General features: G+C 46.9%; 1 protein-coding gene across 1 annotated transcript in view; it reads left to right on the top strand.

Moving 5' to 3' along the window:
- LOC130115698 (protein IWS1 homolog) overlaps positions 1-22,345 on the top strand; it is a 44,134-nt gene that overhangs the window by 12,779 nt on the left and 9,010 nt on the right. The window contains exons 6-13 of the mRNA XM_056283480.1: positions 57-114; positions 294-403; positions 3,283-3,433; positions 4,370-4,452; positions 4,660-4,789; positions 4,942-5,059; positions 13,337-13,448; positions 20,129-20,185. Coding sequence (XP_056139455.1) covers positions 57-114; positions 294-403; positions 3,283-3,433; positions 4,370-4,452; positions 4,660-4,789; positions 4,942-5,059; positions 13,337-13,448; positions 20,129-20,185 — 819 coding nt within the window. The remainder of the gene's footprint in view (positions 1-56; positions 115-293; positions 404-3,282; positions 3,434-4,369; positions 4,453-4,659; positions 4,790-4,941; positions 5,060-13,336; positions 13,449-20,128; positions 20,186-22,345) is intronic.

The raw sequence follows: 22,345 nt of genomic DNA, 5'->3' as shown, positions 1-22,345 counted from the left end.
GTGTTGTGAGTGGGGATGGATGTTGGTTAGCAGGCTGATTGCTCCGTCTCTCCCAGGAAAATGATCGCTGACATCTTCGGAGAGTCCGGAGACGAGGAGGAGGAGGAGTTCACAGTAAGTAGGACAAACCTGATCATGTTTTTAACATTGTTGTCTGTCTGTGCTCCCTGTGACGTTTGGAGAATTTAAACCGTGCTTAACGGTCACACCTGCGGGGCTGCCCAGTTTGCTGGTGCCTTGCTTAAAGGTCTGGTATGTTCAGGGTAGCATTAGTTTCTGTTCTCCCTGCATAGGGCTTTAACCAAGAGGAGCTGGAAGGAGATAAAATGGAGTTCAAGCAGGAGAAGGCGCAGGCAGAGGAAGACTCTGACTCTGATGAAGGAATTGACAGGAGCGGAAAAGAGTAAGTTCTCTTCTTTGTTACCGGGCCGGGGGTCCACTCAAAACCACCACTCCCTAATAATACCCCTGTTACCCTATCACAATGGTACTCACCCATGAACCCCCACTCCTTAACATTACCCCTGTTACCCTATCACAGTGGTACTCACCCATGAACCCCCACTCCCTAACAGTACCCCTGTTACCCTATCACAATGGTACTCACCCATGAACCCCCACTCCTTAACATTACCCCTGTTACCCTATCACAGTGGTACTCACCCATGAACCCCCACTCCCTAACAGTACCCCTGTTACCCTATCACAGTGGTACTCACCCATGAACCCCCACTCCCTAACAGTACCCCTGTTACCCTATCACAGTGGTACTCACCCATGAACCCCCAATCCCTAACAGTACCCCTGTTACCCTATCACAGTGGTACTCACCCATGAACCACCACTCCCTAACAGTACCCCTGTTACCCTATCACAATGGTACTCACCCATGACCCCCCAATCCCTAACAGTACCCCTGTTACCCTATCACAGTGGTACTCACCCATGAACCTCCACTCCCTAACAGTACCCCTGTTACCCTATCACAGTGGTACTCACCCATGAACCTCCACTCCCTAACAGTACCCCTGTTACCCTATCACAGTGGTATTTACCCATGACCCCCCACTCCCTAACAGTACCCCTGTTACCCTATCACAGTGGTACTCACCCATGAACCCCCAATCCCTAACAGTACCCCTGTTACCCTATCACAGTGGTACTCACCCATGAACCCCCACTCCCTAACAGTACCCCTGTTACCCTATCACAGTGGTACTCACCCATGAACCCCCACTCCCTAACAGTACCCCTGTTACCCTATCACAGTGGTACTCACCCATGAACCCCCACTCCCTAACAGTACCCCTGTTACCCTATCACAGTGGTACTCACCCATGAACCCCCAATCCCTAACAGTACCCCTGTTACCCTATCACAGTGGTACTCACCCATGAACCACCACTCCCTAACAGTACCCCTGTTACCCTATCACAATGGTACTCACCCATGAACCCCCACTCCCTAACAGTACCCCTGTTACCCTATCACAGTGGTACTCACCCATGAACCCCCACTCCCTAACAGTACCCCTGTTACCCTATCACAGTGGTACTCACCCATGAACCACCACTCCCTAACAGTACCCCTGTTACCCTATCACAGTGGTACTCACCCATGAACCCCCACTCCCTAACAGTACCCCTGTTACCCTATCACAGTGGTACTCACCCATGAACCCCCACTCCCTAACAGTACCCCTGTTACCCTATCACAGTGGTACTCACCCATGAACCACCACTCCCTAACAGTACCCCTGTTACCCTATCACAATGGTACTCACCCATGAACCCCCACTCCCTAACAGTACCCCTGTTACCCTATCACAGTGATACTCACCCATGAACCCCCACTCCCTAACAGTACCCCTGTTACCCTATCACAGTGGTACTCACCCATGAACCACCACTCCCTAACAGTACCCCTGTTACCCTATCACAGTGGTACTCACCCATGAACCCCCACTCCCTAACAGTACCCCTGTTACCCTATCACAGTGGTACTCACCCATGAACCCCCACTCCCTAACAGTACCCCTGTTACCCTATCACAGTGGTACTCACCCATGAACCACCACTCCCTAACAGTACCCCTGTTACCCTATCACAGTGGTACTCACCCATGAACCCCCACTCCCTAACAGTACCCCTGTTACCCTATCACAGTGGTACTCACCCATGAACCCCCACTCCCTAACAGTACCCCTGTTACCCTATCACAGTGGTACTCACCCATGAACCACCACTCCCTAACAGTACCCCTGTTACCCTATCACAATGGTACTCACCCATGAACCCCCACTCCCTAACAGTACCCCTGTTACCCTATCACAGTGGTACTCACCCATGAACCCCCACTCCCTAACAGTACCCCTGTTACCCTATCACAGTGGTACTCACCCATGAACCACCACTCCCTAACAGTACCCCTGTTACCCTATCACAGTGGTACTCACCCATGAACCCCCACTCCCTAACAGTACCCCTGTTACCCTATCACAGTGGTACTCACCCATGAACCCCCACTCCCTAACAGTACCCCTGTTACCCTATCACAGTGGTACTCACCCATGAACCTCCACTCCCTAACAGTACCCCTGTTACCCTATCACAGTGGTACTCACCCATGAACCTCCACTCCCTAACAGTACCCCTGTTACCCTATCACAGTGGTACTCACCCATGAACCCCCACTCCCTAACAGTACCTCTGTTACCCTATCACAGTGGTACTCACCCATGACCCCCCACTCCCTAACAGTACCCCTGTTACCCTATCACAGTGGTACTCACCCATGACCCCCCACTCCCTAACAGTACCCCTGTTACCCTATCACAGTGGTACTCACCCATGAACCACCAGCCTGCATTACAAATACCTCTTTCCGCCTGTCAACATGTCAGCTCTTGCTCCCTTATCCACCCGCTGTGTGTGTTTTAATATGCATCATACCTTCCCAATCGTCTGTATTTAATGCAAGTGTGTCTTTTGTTTTTGTTGTCCTTTTGTCTTGTTTTTTCCATTTGTTCCATTTCTCCCAACGCTCTCTCCAGTAAACTAGCTCGCTAGTTCTCCAGTAAACTAACTCGCTAGCTCGCTAGCTTTCCGCTGGTTGTTATGGAGCTGCTGTAGTGAAGTTGCTGTCATTTTCCTGGGTCCTTGCTGTATAATGTAATGATGTATTTGTCACTGTGGTTGATCTAAAACTAATGAAAATGAGTGGTTGCTGTAGGAGCTCATTTATTGTTCTCCAATCAGAATGTCTCCATCTTTCTCTCCTCAGCACCAGTTTCATGTCAGATTTTGACATAATGTTGGCTCGGAAAAAGGCCCAGAGCGGCAGGAGGAGACGGAACCGAGACGGGGGAACATTTATCAGTGACGCTGACGATGTGGTCAGCGCCATGATCACCAAGATGAACGAAGCTGCAGAGGTCTGTCTGTCAAAATAAAAGCCCTATTCCTGATGTAAAGAAATATGGAAAATGCTGTGTAATCTATTCATATGGTCAGGCTGGCAGCAGCCATTGCAGCTAGAAAGACACAGTTGTGGCGTCCGGGTGTTGTAGCGGTCTATTCCATTGCCTACCAACACGAGGCTCGCCGGTTCAAATCCCCGTGTTACCTCCGGCTTGGTCGGGCATCTCTACAGACACAATTGGCTGTGTCTGTGGGTGGGAAGCCGGATGTGGGTGTGTGTCCTGGTCGCTGAACTAGCGTCTCCTCTGGTCGGTCGGGACACCTGTTCGGGGGGGGGACTGGGGGGAATAGCGTGGTCCTCCCACACACTACGTCCCCCTGGTGAAACTCCTCACTGTGAGGTGAAAAGAAGCGGCTGGTGACCCCCACATGTACGGGAGGAGACATGTGGTAGTCTGCAGCCCTCCCCTGATCGGCAGAGGGGGTGGAGCAGAGACCGGGATGGCTCAGAAGATGGGGTAATTGGACGGGTACAATTGGGGAGAAAAAGGGGAAAAAAATGGGCATGGTTAAATTATTTTGGGGTGTCCTTTGCTCTTAAAACCCAAACATTTGGATGCGCATCATTTTTGTGCAAAATATTTACAAAAATAAAATAAAAAAGACAAACGGTGATTAAACTGTCGTGCCATTGTTGTTCCTTGCACAAAGACAATTTTGTGCGAAGACTAAAAAAAAGTTGGCGCCTTCTTGTTTATTGTGAAATTCTGCAGGCTATTAAGTATACTTCACTTCAAATACATGTAGCTTTCAACAGTGTGTGTGTGTGTGTGTGTGTGTGTGTGTGTGTGTGTGTGTGTGTGTGTGTGTGTGTGTGTGTGTGTGTGTGTGTGTGTGTGTGTGTGTGTGTGTGTGTGTGTGTGTGTGTGTGTGTGTGTGTTTGTTCTCAGGAGGACCGGACTCTTAACAGCCAGAAGAAACCAGCTCTGAAAAAACTGACTCTCCTCCCTACAGTTGTAATGCACCTGAAAAAGTAAACCTTCTCTGTTTACTGACCTTAAAGATTAGTCATCTTCCATCATCGCACACTTGGTCATGTGACTCATCTGCAGTACTCTCGACCCTGTGTCCAAAGCCCCTCAGACTCATATTTACATGATGCTACCTTCCAGTCTGAACTACTACTAGTGCAGGAACACAAGTGTTGTTGAACTAACAAACCCGTTGACTGTGTCTTCAGACAGGACCTGAAGGAGACATTTATTGACAGTGGGGTGATGTCGGCTATTAAGGAGTGGATTAGCCCCCTGCCAGACAAGAGCCTCCCCGCCCTGCGGATTCGAGAGGAACTGCTCAGGATCCTACAAGAGGTGAGTAGCACGGGTACACCAGCTGGTTTCACTGGTGGCAGCAAACTACTGTCATGAGATCTTCCTTATCGGTGTTGTCATGACTTCCATCCAGTCTGTGGTCCAGGTGGTTGTGGGTTCAGATCTCAGCCCTGTCCTTGTTGCCCCTCCAGCTCCCCAGTGTGAGTCAGGAGACACTGAAACACAGCGGGATTGGGCGAGCCGTCATGTTCCTGTACAAACACCCCAAAGAATCCCGATCCAACAAAGACCTGGCGCTGAAACTCATCAGTAAGTACCCGAGTTTGGTAAACAGAACCTGCCCTCTGGAGTCTGGGGGAACATTTCACCATGTCCAACATTGTCCCCATCTAAACAGAGATAACATGGAAAACACCTGCAGTGGTTTCTGGTTGTCTTTGGGCCAACATTGTCCCCATCTAAACAGAGATAATATGGAAAACACCTGCAGTGGTTTCTGGTTGTCTCTGGGCCAACATTGTCCCCATCTAAACAGAGATAACATGGAAAACACCTGCAGTGGTTTCTGGTTGTCTTTGGGCCAACATTGTCCCCATCTAAACAGAGATAACATGGAAAACACCTGCAGTGGTTTCTGGTTGTCTTTGGGCCAACATTGTCCCCATCTAAACAGAGATAACATGGAAAACACCTGCAGTGGTTTCTGGTTGTCTCTGGGCCAACATTGTCCCCATCTAAACAGAGATAACATGGAAAACACCTGCAGTGGTTTCTGGTTGTCTCTGGGCCAACATTGTCCCCATCTAAACAGAGATAACATGGAAAACACCTGCAGTGGTTTCTGGTTGTCTTTGAGCCAACATTGTCCCCATCTAAACAGAGATAACATGGAAAACACCTGCAGTGGTTTCTGGTTGTCTTTGGGCCAACATTGTCCCCATCTAAACAGAGATAACATGGAAAACACCTGCAGTGGTTTCTGGTTGTCTTTGGGCCAACATTGTCCCCATCTAAACAGAGATAACACGGAAAACACCTGCAGTGGTTTCTGGTTGTCTTTGGGCCAACATTGTCCCCATCTAAACAGAGATAACATGGAAAACACCTGCAGTGGTTTCTGGTTGTCTTTGGGCCAACATTGTCCCCATCTAAACAGAGATAACATGGAAAACACCTGCAGTGGTTTCTGGTTGTCTTTGAGCCAACATTGTCCCCATCTAAACAGAGATAACATGGAAAACACCTGCAGTGGTTTCTGGTTGTCTTTGGGCCAACATTGTCCCCATCTAAACAGAGATAACATGGAAAACACCTGCAGTGGTTTCTGGTTGTCTTTGAGCCAACATTGTCCCCATCTAAACAGAGATAACATGGAAAACACCTGCAGTGGTTTCTGGTTGTCTCTGGGCCAACATTGTCCCCATCTAAACAGAGATAACACGGAAAACACCTGCAGTGGTTTCTGGTTGTCTCTGGGCCAACATTGTCCCCATCTAAACAGAGATAACACGGAAAACACCTGCTGTGGTTTCTGGTTGTCTCTGGGCCAACATTGTCCCCATCTAAACAGAGATAACATGGAAAACACCTGCAGTGGTTTCTGGTTGTCTTTGGGCCAACATTGTCCCCATCTAAACAGAGATAACATGGAAAACACCTGCAGTGGTTTCTGGTTGTCTCTGGGCCAACATTGTCCCCATCTAAACAGAGATAACATGGAAAACACCTGCAGTGGTTTCTGGTTGTCTTTGGGCCAACATTGTCCCCATCTAAACAGAGATAACATGGAAAACACCTGCAGTGGTTTCTGGTTGTCTCTGGGCCAACATTGTCCCCATCTAAACAGAGATAACATGGAAAACACCTGCTGTGGTTTCTGGTTGTCTTTGGGCCAACATTGTCCCCATCTAAACAGAGATAACATGGAAAACACCTGCTGTGGTTTCTGGTTGTCTTTGGGCCAACATTGTCCCCATCTAAACAGAGATAACACGGAAAACACCTGCAGTGGTTTCTGGTTGTCTCTGGGCCAACATTGTCCCCATCTAAACAGAGATAACATGGAAAACACCTGCAGTGGTTTCTGGTTGTCTTTGGGCCAACATTGTCCCCATCTAAACAGAGATAACACGGAAAACACCTGCAGTGGTTTCTGGTTGTCTTTGGGCCAACATTGTCCCCATCTAAACAGAGATAACATGGAAAACACCTGCAGTGGTTTCTGGTTGTCTTTGGGCCAACATTGTCCCCATCTAAACAGAGATAACACGGAAAACACCTGCAGTGGTTTCTGGTTGTCTTTGGGCCAACATTGTCCCCATCTAAACAGAGATAACATGGAAAACACCTGCAGTGGTTTCTGGTTGTCTCTGGGCCAACATTGTCCCCATCTAAACAGAGATAACACGGAAAACACCTGCAGTGGTTTCTGGTTGTCTTTGGGCCAACATTGTCCCCATCTAAACAGAGATAACATGGAAAACACCTGCAGTGGTTTCTGGTTGTCTCTGGGCCAACATTGTCCCCATCTAAACAGAGATAACACGGAAAACACCTGCAGTGGTTTCTGGTTGTCTTTGGGCCAACATTGTCCCCATCTAAACAGAGATAACACGGAAAACACCTGCAGTGGTTTCTGGTTGTCTTTGGGCCAACATTGTCCCCATCTAAACAGAGATAACATGGAAAACACCTGCAGTGGTTTCTGGTTGTCTTTGGGCCAACATTGTCCCCATCTAAACAGAGATAACATGGAAAACACCTGCAGTGGTTTCTGGTTGTCTTTGAGCCAACATTGTCCCCATCTAAACAGAGATAACATGGAAAACACCTGCTGTGGTTTCTGGTTGTCTCTGTGCCAACATTGTCCCCATCTAAACAGAGATAACACGGAAAACACCTGCAGTGGTTTCTGGTTGTCTCTGGGCCAACATTGTCCCCATCTAAACAGAGATAACACGGAAAACACCTGCAGTGGTTTCTGGTTGTCTCTGGGCCAACATTGTCCCCATCTAAACAGAGATAACACGGAAAACACCTGCAGTGGTTTCTGGTTGTCTCTGTGCCAACATTGTCCCCATCTAAACAGAGATAACATGGAAAACACCTGCAGTGGTTTCTGGTTGTCTTTGGGCCAACATTGTCCCCATCTAAACAGAGATAACATGGAAAACACCTGCAGTGGTTTCTGGTTGTCTCTGGGCCAACATTGTCCCCATCTAAACAGAGATAACACGGAAAACACCTGCAGTGGTTTCTGGTTGTCTCTGGGCCAACATTGTCCCCATCTAAACAGAGATAACATGGAAAACACCTGCAGTGGTTTCTGGTTGTCTTTGGGCCAACATTGTCCCCATCTAAACAGAGATAACATGGAAAACACCTGCAGTGGTTTCTGGTTGTCTCTGGGCCAACATTGTCCCCATCTAAACAGAGATAACATGGAAAACACCTGCTGTGGTTTCTGGTTGTCTTTGGGCCAACATTGTCCCCATCTAAACAGAGATAACATGGAAAACACCTGCAGTGGTTTCTGGTTGTCTTTGGGCCAACATTGTCCCCATCTAAACAGAGATAACATGGAAAACACCTGCAGTGGTTTCTGGTTGTCTTTGAGCCAACATTGTCCCCATCTAAACAGAGATAACACGGAAAACACCTGCAGTGGTTTCTGGTTGTCTCTGGGCCAACATTGTCCCCATCTAAACAGAGATAACATGGAAAACACCTGCTGTGGTTTCTGGTTGTCTCTGGGCCAACATTGTCCCCATCTAAACAGAGATAACATGGAAAACACCTGCAGTGGTTTCTGGTTGTCTTTGAGCCGGCAGAAAAACAGGTTTGTTACCGTCTGCTAACAGGAATCATGACGTCAGTTGACGACCAGAAAAACTACAGTGTAGGTTTGCCTGGGTTTCTAATCTCCGCTCTAGTCTACTGTAAAGAAACCATTCAAGAACACATCCTGGTTGTGTCGGCTACGCTGGGTTCCCCATGGCGGACATGATGCCACACAACATGAACACACATGGCTTCATGGACAACGATGGCGACACCTGTGTGCACTACGTTACGTCATGTATAGTAGAAAACTGACCATTTCCTGCCAGTACTGTTACCATAGTACTGTCACTTCTCCATTATACTGTGTACTCAGGGATCAATTCACCTCATGTACTTACACACATGAAGTGAAACAAAATGCCATTTCCCCCAGCCCACAGCAGTGCAATATACACACAAAAACACATTCAGGAACTACAAGAACACACATAGCCAAACTAACACACATGTATATCCACACTAACACAAATATAGTATATCCATACTAACACACATATATATCGAAACTAACCCACATATATATCCAAACTACCACATATATATATCCACACTAACACATATATATATCCACACTAACATGTATATATCCACACTAACACACATATCCACACTAACACATACATATATTTCCACACTAACACACATATATATCCAAACTAACACATGTATATATGCACACTAACACACATATATATATATATATATATATCCACACTAACACACATATATATATATATATACACTACCGTTCAAAAGTTTGGGATCACCCAAACAATTTTGTGTTTTCCATGAAAAGTCACACTTATTCACCACCATATGTTGTGAAATGAATAGAAAATAGAGTCAAGACATTGACAAGGTTAGAAATAATGATTTGTATTTGAAATAAGATTTTTTTTACATCAAACTTTGCTTTCGTCAAAGAATCCTCCATTTGCAGCAATTACAGCATTGCAGACCTTTGGCATTCTAGCTGTTAATTTGTTGAGGTAATCTGGAGAAATTGCACCCCACGCTTCCAGAAGCAGCTCCCACAAGTTGGATTGGTTGGATGGGCACTTCTTTGAGCAGATTGAGTTTCTGGAGCATCACATTTGTGGGGTCAATTAAACGCTCAAAATGGCCAGAAAAAGAGAACTTTCATCTGAAACTCGACAGTCTATTCTTGTTCTTAGAAATGAAGGCTATTCCATGCGAGAAATTGCTAAGAAATTGAAGATTTCCTACACCGGTGTGTACTACTCCCTTCAGAGGACAGCACAAACAGGCTCTAACAGGTACTATTTAATGAAGATGCCAGTTGGGGACCTGTGAGGCGTCTGTTTCTCAAACTAGAGACTCTAATGTACTTATCTTCTTGCTCAGTTGTGCAACGCGGCCTCCCACTTCTTTTTCTACTCTGGTTAGAGCCTGTTTGTGCTGTCCTCTGAAGGGAGTAGTACACACCGGTGTAGGAAATCTTCAATTTCTTAGCAATTTCTCGCATGGAATAGCCTTCATTTCTAAGAACAAGAATAGACTGTCGAGTTTCAGATGAAAGTTCTCTTTTTCTGGCCATTTTGAGCGTTTAATTGACCCCACAAATGTGATGCTCCAGAAACTCAATCTGCTCAAAGAAGTGCCCATCCAACCAATCCAACTTGTGGGAGCTGCTTCTGGAAGCGTGGGGTGCAATTTCTCCAGATTACCTCAACAAATTAACAGCTAGAATGCCAAAGGTCTGCAATGCTGTAATTGCTGCAAATGGAGGATTCTTTGACGAAAGCAAAGTTTGATGTAAAAAAAATCTTATTTCAAATACAAATCATTATTTCCAACCTTGTCAATGTCTTGACTCTATTTTCTATTCATTTCACAACATATGGTGGTGAATAAGTGTGACTTTTCATGGAAAACACAAAATTGTTTGGGTGATCCCAAACTTTTGAACGGTAGTGTATATATCTCCAAAATAACACACATATATATCCAAACTACCACATATATATATCCACACTAACACATATATATATCCACACTAACATGTATATATCCACACTAACACACATATCCACACTAACACATATATATATATATCCACACTAACACACATATATATCCAAACTAACACATGTATATATGCACACTAACACACATATATATATATATATATATATATATATATATCCACACTAACACACATATATATATATATATCCAAAATAACACACATATATATCCAAACTAACACATATATATATCTGGGTGAGGCCGCTGCAAATGTGACTTCGTGCCGCTGCCTTCCCACACCGGTACCGGGTGAGGCCGCTGCGAATGTGAATTTGTGCCACCATCTTCCCACACCAGTACTGGGTGAGGCCGCTGCAAATTTGACGTCGTGCCGCCATCTTCCCACACCGTTACTGGGTGAGGCCGCTGCGAACGTGAATTCACACTGCCATCATCCCACACTGGAAGTGGAACTGCTACTGATCGGGCCTGATGTTAAATGCATTATGTGGAAGAATTTTCCCTACAGCACAATAAGTTCTCAAAGTCAGCACTTTTAGAGTGAACATTTCAGTTTGCTTTAATCTTGTGATTGCGGGCAAGGAAGACTAGTGCTAGTGAACAAAAGTTCTGATGGACTGGCTCCTGTAATGTAAGGGAACAGTTCTTCATAGGATTCTACATAGGGTGTAATTTAAACTCACAGGGTTGCATCAGTTTCATTATTATAGTGTGTTGGCCTTACTGGCTCCCCCAGCAATATGAAACTGTAAATCAATGAACATTAAATGTCCTCGGGTTTGGCCTGAGACCTAGACCGGTGTTGTTTGCATAAACAAGTGTAGTTAGCATATAGGAAGGGCGATGGTCTCACAGCGTGAGAGGAAGTATCCCCAATCCCCCAGGGAGTAATTATCAAGTGACCAATAACTCAATAAGGCTCAAATTAAGTAAGCACCTATGTATAGAGATACTCAGGGGTGTCCGGGTGGCATAGCAGTCTGTTCTGTTGCCTGCCAACACGGGGATTGCCGGATCGAATCCCCGTGTTACCTCCACCTTGGTTGGGCGTCCTTACAGACACAATTGGCCGTGTCCAAGTGTGTCTATGCTCACAAGGAATTTGACTCCAGTACACAGCAGCTTCTAGCACTTGCAGACATCACTCACACAAAAACACAAACAAAAATAAAAACAAAGAAAACAGGGTGCCCGGTTGGCATAGCGGTCTAGTCTGTTGCCTACCCTAACAACATGAAGACCGCCTGTTCGAACCCCCGTGTTACCTCCGGCTTGGTCGGGCATCCCTACGGACACAATTGGCCGGGTCTGCGGGTGCGAAGCCGGATGCGGGTATGTGTCCTGGTCGCTGCACTGGCACCTCCTCTGGTCGGTCGGGGCACCTCGCCTATTCGGGGGGGAGGGGGAACTGGGGGGAATAGCGTGATCCTCCCACGCACTACGTTCCCCTGGTGAAACTCCTCACTGTCAGGTGAAAAGAAGCCGCTAGCGACTCCACATGTATTGGAGGAGGCATGTGACAGTCTGCAGCCCTCCCCGGATCAGCAGAGGAGGTGGAGCAGCAACCAGGACGGCTCGGAAGAGTGGGGGAATTGGACGAATACAATTGGGGGGGGGGACTCAGAACTTGGTGCCTTCCTGTCTGAAGGAAAACCCTTGATTATAACAAAGGGGAAAAATATACTTCCACAATTACAGTATATTCTACTGGCTTGTAGAGTTTTGATGCACATGCCCCATATTATGATATAAATATCTATACGCATATGTATATATATTACCCAATGGGTCAGGTAGAAAACCAGGTTTTCAGTATTGATGGATAGTTTGGGTTCTTGGCCCAACTAGTAAAACGCCCTAGGAACAGTCAAGTCAGTTTTATTTGTATAGCCCAGTATCACAAATTACCAATGTGCCTCAGGGGCTTTACAGCAACACAACATCCTGTCCTTAGACCCTCACATCGGGTAAGGAACACCTCCCTAAAAAACCTTTAACAGGGAGAAAAACCAGGAAGAAACCTCAGGGAGAGCACCAGAGGAAGATCTTCCAAGATGGACAACGTGCAATGATGTTGTGTTTACACAATTTACACAATACAACACTGGAAGAGGATAACAGAATTATAATAGAATTATAAAATATATGAAGAATATGATGAGCAGAATGCCGAGCAGTGTCCAGACACCAGCGGAACAGCCCAGGACCTGAGCCATGTGACCACCATCACCATGGAGACAAAAGCAAAACAAAACCAAAAAACACAGTCACACGTCTGAATGAGAGAAGGATATAACATTGAAACAGGATAACAAAATTATATGGCTTTATTTATAAGATATATAAAAAGAAAATATGATGAGGAGGATGCCAAGCAGTGTCCGGGTGGTGACCACCATCACCAAGGAGACCTGGGAGGAGGACAGACTGCATGTGCCCACAAGGGAGACTCACACCACACCATTCACACACACAAGAAGAGAAAGGAGAAGACATCATTCAGAGAGAGGGAGAAAAGATGTGAGAGAAGAGACCAGTTTGCAATAGTCAATAATCTATACTCAATAATCTATACTCTGTTCTTTGTAATCTATACTCTATAAACTATACTCTAATCTGTACTCTATAAACTCCTCGGCAGACTGGTGCTTGGTAAAACAGGTTCTTTGGTTCTTGTTCTTGTCAGCTGAGTTTTTTTCCTCATATGCTGGGTTCTGTGTTCTGTCTCTCTAGATGAGTGGTCAAGGCCCATCTTTGGCCTGACGTCCAACTATAAAGGAATGACCAGGGAGGAGAGGCAGCAGAGAGACCTGGACCAACAGATGCCCCAGAGAAGACGGCTAAGGTCTGACCACAAAACCCTAATGAGCCCATTCATACAAGAATCACTTATCTGATGAATTCAGCCTCTCTCTCTCTCTCTCTCTCTCTCTCTCTCTCTCTCTCTCTCTCTCTCTCTCTCTCTCTGTCTCTCTCTCTGTCTTTAGTAGTGTGTTGAGTTCATCTGTTCTTTTTCTCAGTCTTCCATTCACTCATGTCATCTGTCAGCCTCCTTTCATCTCCTCCTTTCTCCCTCTTTCCATCCCTCCGTCACCCCTCCAGTCAGCCCCAGAAGCTGGAGAGGGCTGAAGAGCCTGACGTCTTCTCTCCTCCAATCAGGTTCAGTTGGACGCTGCATGGTTGCCATGGTTGCACTGCTAGCCCCGCCTCCTGGCAGTGTCTCTTTAAGTTTGGTGTGTTTCGGAGCTCTGTGACTGTTAAAGGCACATCCTTGTCAAGTTCTTTAGGGGAATTTGCTTCAGCTTCTGCCCAAACTTGAAAAAGGCTTGACCCAACCAGAGGGAATTTATGGCACAACTCAAACAGCCATCTTCTGTAGTCTTGTTTTACTGAATTATTTCACCCGTCAAGCTTTTTGATGATTGTGTTGTTAGGTTGAAAACCTTTACAATACAAAAAAAGAAAAGAAAAAAAAAACACAACGCTGCCATTACTGCTAATTCCATTCCACATGTACAGAAACTAAAGCTCCTTTTATCCTTTTACTTAATCATTCTTTTAAGGGTATGAACCAAATGATTCTACATCTTTTATCAAATTACGTCAAGATGAAGCTCTCCCTGCTGCAATGTTGGTCAGTTGGCTAGTTGGTTCTCAACTAGCACCTATCTGCAGCTCACACCACACTGTCTGTCTCTCCTGTCATGAGCACCTTTTATTTTTCTTCTTCGTAAATCTTTTTTTTTCCTTCCTGGCCTATGCACAAAAACCGCCAAACTCAACTTCCTTCCTTCCTTCCATGTCAAAATAAAAGCTGCCATTCATTTATGATCTGGCAGCACAATCCTGAATGCAAAGCAGCTGTTATTTAAGGTTAAAGTCACAATCCTGACTCTAAAGCAGACTTGACCCGTGCCCCAGCAAAGGCAGTACGAGGGTGTTTTCATTATTTCAATTCAATTCAATTCAAATTCAATTCAATTCAATTTTATTGTCATTAAAAACAATGTGCAGGCACATGTTAAAAATGAAATGAGGGCTGTGGCTTCACCAAACAGTGCAAGACAGACACAGACAAACACAGCAAACACAATATAAGATATACACATATGAAGACCAAAAGCTAAGAATAAGTTAAAAGAGAGCTGGAGCACAAAATATTTAAAATATCTACAGACATTCAGTGGGTAGCCAGGTTCAGGTGGGCAACAGCTTGTGGAAAGAAGCTGTTTTTGAGCCTGGTAGTGCGGGCTCTGAGGCTCCTGTAGCGCCTCCCAGAGGGCAGGAGGGAGAACAGTCCATGGTTAGGGTGGGTGGGATCTCTGCTGATGCTCAGACCCCTTCGAAGGCAGCGTTTGTGATAAATGTCTTTTATGGCTGGGAGCTGGGTACCGGTGATATGCTGGGCCTCCTTGACGACCCGCTGCAGAGCTTTCTGGTCTACTGAGGTACAGTTGCCGTACCACACTGAGATGCAGATGGTCAGGATGCTCTCTATGGTGCAGTGGTAGAAGTTGGGGAGAATTTTGGGGGGTAGACGGGCGCTCCTCAGCCTCCTCAGGAAATGCAGGCGTTGTTGGGCCTTTTTCACAAGGGCCTGGGTGTTTAATGTCCACGAAAGGTCCTCGCTGATGTGGACTCCAAGGAATTTAAAGCTGGAAACACGCTCCACTTCCACCCTGTTGATGTGTATGGGGGAGTGGCTGCAGCTTCTAGACCTCCTAAAGTCCACAATCAGCTCCTTTGTCTTCTGCACATTGAGGACAAGATTGTTGGTAGTACATCATGATGTGAGGTGCTGAATCTCATCTCTGTAGGCCGTCTCGTCATTGTTGGTGATACGGCCAATGACTGTGGTGTCATCTGCAAACTTAACTATAACATTTGAGGGGTGAGTTGGCAGGCAGTCTTTCACCTTATAGTGCCTTGAAGATAGGGATTTTCTTCCTCTATCACTTGTCCTCCACTTCTACAGTCCCAGATGTGTTCTGTTCTAACTGTAATCCAATGTGCTCACTGTACACATGCCAAGTGTGTCTTGTAACTGTGACCTTTAACCTGAACGTGACTCGAGTTCTCTTTCCCTTCCTGGGACAAAAAGTAAAGATGTCAACGTTTAGAATAAACTATTGCTTTCTGAACAAGCTCCAGAGGTCTGATGGCCGACGCCGGGGCACCAGCAAGGAGGGAGTTGCCGTATTCCAGCCGGGAGATGACCAGAGCCAAGCTGGTCATTTAGCTAAGTGGTCTAGCTCACTCTCTACCTTCAGTATGAGGTCATTCCTGTCTCTGGGTGTTTAAGAGGTTCTTCTCTGGCATCCTCCAGTGGGATAGTTCATTTTAAACCATCTTATCCAGCACTGTTACTCAACTTGTAATTGTTTATCTAAAGCTGATAACTAAACCTACGCCACCACCCAGCGGGCAGGTCACCCACCAATATTCAGAGGTCCTGTTCCATCCCTAAACTCAAACGAGTAAAATAATGCATGCACAGAGTCTTGGTTGTATAAAAAAACAGCCAATGGGGCCAAAATAAAGTCAATGTTTGACTATGGGTTGTGTTAACTAAGACATTTTCGTCATTCACAGAGGCGCAAAAGTGTTGCCATCCGTCAATTTAACAATCAACATAAGGAATCTGCTTTGCTGGCTTTTTGTGAAAACTTACTAATATTCATGTCAACTGAGGTAGAGTCCATGATTTTAGTTTCTTTATTTTCTTAACTGCAGTTTAATTTTTTGCTCACTCCAGAAAACTTACACAGCCACATATTTACATTTAATAACGGTATTCAGCTAAGTAGCTTTGCTACAGCCTTATCAAATCATAGTCATCGTGGTAGACATGAGAGTATTAAGATGTGAGAAGTAGGCTGCTAGCATGTGGTTTCCCTACGAATAAATTACTTTTTTTTTTGTCTTTACATAACTAATAATTTTCAAGGGTAACCCTTGTAAGGCCTATTGTGGTGTTGACATTGAGCATTATAATCCACACCTGGGGTGCATCTCAAGTCTCTTAACTGCATCCACGTCCCAAATGCCCAGTTAGGATAACCACACTTAACCAGGGCCTGTTTAACCAGGCGTTTGTCAAAGCCAGGAAGATGCCCAAACAGTGCACCAGCCGATCGAAGAGAGGAGGAGGACAACAGCTGTCTGTGGTGTAAACCAGTGGTGATTCTGTCTGTGGTGGGAGTGTTGGAAAAGCTGAGATGTGTATTTTCCAAACACCGCATCTCAGTTGCATTCAAACCACAAAACACACTGCGCCAGAAGCTGGGCCACACCAAGGACTGGGTCCCCCGGCTCAAACAGAGCAATATAGTGTAGCTGTTAAGTAACAGGAGGATGTCCTGACTTGTACATTGGGGAAACTAAACAGACGCTGGCCAAGAGGATGGCACAACACAGGAGAGCTAACACGTCAGACCAGGACTCCACAGTCTACACCATCTACAGACCAGGACTCTACGGTCTTCACCATCTACAGGCCAGGACTCTACGGTCTTCACCATCTACAGGCCAGGACTCCACAGTCTACACCATCTACAGACCAGGACTCCACAGTCTACACCATCTACAGGCCAGGACTCCACAGTCTACACCATCTACAGACCAGGACTCTACGGTCTTCACCATCTACAGGCCAGGACTCCACAGTCTACACCATCTACAGACCAGGACTCTACGGTCTTCACCATCTACAGGCCAGGACTCCACAGTCTACACCATCTACAGACCAGGACTCTACGGTCTTCACCATCTACAGGCCAGGACTCCACAGTCTACACCATCTACAGACCAGGACTCTACGGTCTTCACCATCTACAGGCCAGGACTCCACAGTCTACACCATCTACAGACCAGGACTCTACGGTCTTCACCATCTACAGGCCAGGACTCCACAGTCTACACCATCTACAGACCAGGACTCCACAGTCTACACCATCTACAGGCCAGGACTCCACAGTCTTCACCATCTACAGGCCAGGACTCCACAGTCTACACCATCTACAGACCAGGACTCTACGGTCTTCACCATCTACAGGCCAGGACTCCACAGTCTACACCATCTACAGGCCGGTGGCCACTCTTTCAAGGATGAGGATGTGCACATCCTTGATAGGGAGGAACGCACCTGGGGACCAACTCCAGTTGGTCTTGCCATGCCTCGGTCAGGGGCACAGACAGGAGTATTAACCCTAACATGCATGTCTTTTTGATGGTGGGGGAAACCGGCGCACCCGGAGAAAACCCACCACAGACATGGGGAGAACATGCTAACTCCACACAGAGGACGAGCTGGGATGACCCCAAGGTTGGACAACCTCTGGGTTTAAACCCAAGACCTTCTTGCTGTGAGGCGACAACACTAACCACTGCGCCACCATGCCGCCCAATATATACTTATATACCAAAGCAACGTGTATATTTCTTTTCTTGCAACAATGCATTTTTTTGCTGAGTGCGATTTATGCTCCTGTAGTCCAGGAAATACGGTAATGTGAATCCACATCCAATCCATCAAAAAGACACGTATGTTAGGGTTAATACTCCTGCCATTGCCCCTGAGCAAGGCAGTGGAAAGAAGAACTGGAGTTGGTCCCCGGGCGCTGCAGCAGCCCACTGCTGCTATACAACAGGATGGTTACATGCAGAGGACACATTCACTGTAACCCACCAACTGTACGTGACCAAATAAAGTGTCTGTCTTCATTTTCCACACTTGTGGTGGATGGACCTGCTGTCACTAGTCTAGAACTGCCCAACGCCACAATCCTCAAAGCTTTTCTGAAGGAATTATGTCCTTTCTCATCAAACAGAAACAACATTTTACTATATTTATCCAACCATGAATTATTCTTGGAAAATTATTTTGCACAAGAATAGATTCCTGAAAACACGATCACATCCCTGCATGTTCCACAGGGAGCATCGTCGTTCTTTCTTCTCGCCGAAATTAACAGAGAATGCTTTGAAACGCCAACTTAGTAGATAAACTTGCAGAGACCCCCCCCCCCCCAGGTGTTCTGTCCTTCATTTTTTATTTTTTATTTTATGTACTTATTTATTTTTTCTCTGTCCTTTTCTGTATGTTCCTCTATTTCCCCTCTTTTGTTTCATACATGGTTGTTTTGATGCTGGTCTTTCGTCTGGGAAGGAAGTGTTTACTATTTTACCATGCCATCTTATGTTTGTAAAGAACTTTTCACACATTTACAGCAAGGTTTAAAAAGATAACGTACACTTGCGGGGTGGAGTAGTTATACATCATGGCATTCAGCTGAGCGTCTTCTGGGCAGGCTGTTGTGAGAGTCTAAGGACAGGATGTTGTGTTGCTGTAAAGCCCACGGAGGCACATTTGTAATTTGTGATACTTAGAGAGTCCTCCTCATCCTTGATCCTTGCTCCTCAGAGCAGAAATAAGAGCTTTGGGGTGGCCTTCAAATAGCGGCCCAGAACTACTTGTTCAAGTGAGGATGGAGAGGTGAGGAAATATCAGATAAGAGACTGGAGATGTACGCCGGGTCTCCCTGTCATTTAAGAATGACTTAAAAAAGGCAGGGTCTTTCACAACTTAAGCCTTTAAGGGGCATATGTGTGCTGACACCATGCAGCAGTGGTGACTTGTAGGAAGCTTGTTCAGGAGCCACATCGAGGAGCAAGTGCACCACACCTACAAGTCACCACCATGGTGACTTGTAGGTGTGGTGCACTTGTACCACCATGGTGGTGACTTGTAGGAAGCTTGTCCAGGAGCCACATCGTGGAACAAGTACACCATGGTGGTAACTTGTAGGAAGCTTGTCCAGGAGCCACATCGTGGAACAAGTACACCACACCTACAAGTCACCACCATGGTGACTTGTAGGTGTGGTGTACTTGTACCACCATGGTGGTGACTTGTAGGAAGCTTGTCCAGGAGCCACATCGTTGAACAAGTCAGATGACACAGTTGCGCTGCACAAAAGCAAATATGTGTTGGCTGTTTTCCTGGAAACCACTCGGCATTTTAAGATATCGGGCTTTTCTCTCGCCGTGCTTGTAATTCTGCTGCATCTTGTCTAAGTTATGTCACCAACTCTGACCAGTCTGCTCTGTGTGTGATTGGACTGGCAGTTGGTCTGACGGTTGGAGAAGCAGGATGGTGTTGTGTTAGAATGATGATCTGACTAACTGAGGCATGGTGCACAATGGCAGTAACAGCATGAAGGGTCTGTTGGTGTTCTGTTCATCCTCGGCAGTGTGTCAGATGCTGGTACGTCTTGGCCAGAACGTTTGTCAGGAATGCTGGGAACTCCTCAGTCTGTAGAGGAGCCGTGAATTTACACCTCCTCTAAAGCTGGTTGCCAGAAAAATAACAACTGGTCATAGTGGACTTTCTCTGCTTTCCCTGAATGGCTGTTATCACTGCCTTAACCCTTGGTTGTCTGTCTGTCTGTCTGTCTGTCTGTCTGTCTGTCTGTCTGTCTGTCTGTCTGTCTGTCTGTCTGTCTGTCTGTCTGTCTGTCTGTGCAGCTCAGGGGGTCAGACGCCTCGTAGAGACTTGGAGAAGCAGCTGACCGGAGAAGAAAAGTAAGCACCACTGATTTTTTTCCATTCATTTCCCTGATTGAACAAATTGTTGTCTTATTTTGTTCAGTGAATATTAACCTCAGATCAGGTTGATATTAAGCTTGCTGCTTCTCAGCTGGAGAAGCACCAGTGAGTTTATAACTGTCTCTACAGTTAATTATAATTCAGTTATTTATAATTATTATCATAATTAATATTATCAATTTAATAAGTTATAGACTGTTTCTCATGGTACTACCCCCAGTCACCGCTAGAGGGGGTGACTGGGTTTCCTATGAGTTTCACACAGAATCACAGAATGAAACAATGCGGTGGAGGCCTGTGTTTCAGCACCACACAGGTCCTGTACGCCTCACACCAGATCTGTTCACCAAGTAACACACGTGTACTTCTACTAACGCAGTGATCGTCTCTGGCACGCCACTTTTGTTCTCAAGGTGTCAGCCTCCGCTACAGCGGCGAGCCGACACGCCCCCAGCTATGATAAACCGGGTAACAAACGGCGCCAGCTGAAGGCGTCCTTTACCTATTCCATATCATGGTAGGCAAGACAACGGGACCGTAACTCGTCCTTCAGGATTTGGTTCACTATAGTAAGACCCCGAACTTCGTACAGAGGAGCATCCGCTGACGTGCTAGTTTGAGTCAATGATGTCGTGGGTGCGATCTTGTCATTTCCAACGTGGGGTAAAGTACTGCGTAAGGAAGCATCGGCACATGGACGACCCCTCCAGGCGGCAGCAGGAGAAAGGGGAGATGACCCTTCCAGGCGGCAGCGGGAGAAAGGGGAGCGGCTCTGGGCTGCTTGGTTCATAAAGTTAATTACATATGGACGACCCCTCCAGGTGGCAGCGGGGGAAAGGGGAGACGACCCCTCCAGGCAGCAGCGGGAGAAAGGGGAGACGACCCCTCCAGGTGGCAGCGGGGGAAAGGGGAGACGACCCCTCCAGGCAGCAGCGGGGGAAAGGGGAGACGACCCCTCCAGGCGGCAGCAGGAGAAAGGGGAGCGGCTCTGGGCTGCTTGGTTCATAAAGTTAATTACATATGGACGACCCCTCCAGGTGGCAGCGGGGGAAAGGGGAGACGACCCCTCCAGGTGGCAGCGGGGGAAAGGGGAGACGACCCCTCCAGGTGGCAGCGGGGGAAAGGGGAGACGACCCCTCCAGGCAGCAGCAGGAGAAAGGGGAGATGACCCCTCCAGGCGGCAGCAGGAGAAAGGGGAGCGGCTCTGGGCTGCTTGGTTCATAAAGTTAATTACATATGGACGACCCCTCCAGGTGGCAGCGGGGGAAAGGGGAGACGACCCCTCCAGGCAGCAGCGGGAGAAAGGGGAGACGACCCCTCCAGGTGGCAGCGGGGGAAAGGGGAGACGACCCCTCCAGGCAGCAGCGGGGGAAAGGGGAGACGACCCCTCCAGGCAGCAGCGGGGGAAAGGGGAGCGGCTTTGGGCTGCTTGGTTCATAAAGTTAATTACATATGGACGACCCCTCCAGGTGGCAGCGGGGGAAAGGGGAGACGACCCCTCCAGGCAGCAGCGGGAGAAAGGGGAGACGACCCCTCCAGGTGGCAGCGGGAGAAAGGGGAGACGACCCCTCCAGGCGGCAGCAGGAGAAAGGGGAGCGGCTCTGGGCTGCTTGGTTCATAAAGTTAATTACATATGGACGACCCCTCCAGGTGGCAGCGGGGGAAAGGGGAGACGACCCCTCCAGGCAGCAGCGGGAGAAAGGGGAGACGACCCCTCCAGGTGGCAGCGGGGGAAAGGGGAGACGACCCCTCCAGGCAGCAGCGGGGGAAAGGGGAGACGACCCCTCCAGGCAGCAGCGGGGGAAAGGGGAGCGGCTTTGGGCTGCTTGGTTCATAAAGTTAATTACATATGGACGACCCCTCCAGGTGGCAGCGGGGGAAAGGGGAGTGGCTCTGGGCCGTAACATGGTATAATATATGTATATATGTCATGTATATCAGTAACATGGTATAATATATGTATATATGTCATGTATATCAGTAACATGGTATAATATATGTATATATGTCATGTATATCAGTAACATGGTATATAATATATGTATATATGTCATGTATATAAGTAACATGTATAATATATGTACTCTATGTGTCATGTATATAAGTAATATGGTATGATATATAAACGCATTCATA

Source organism: Lampris incognitus, chromosome 7 (assembly GCF_029633865.1).
Source record: "Lampris incognitus isolate fLamInc1 chromosome 7, fLamInc1.hap2, whole genome shotgun sequence".
Lineage (NCBI taxonomy): Eukaryota > Metazoa > Chordata > Actinopteri > Lampriformes > Lampridae > Lampris > Lampris incognitus.
Note: the sequence above shows the minus strand (reverse complement) of the source record. Positions and strands in the feature narration are given on the sequence as shown.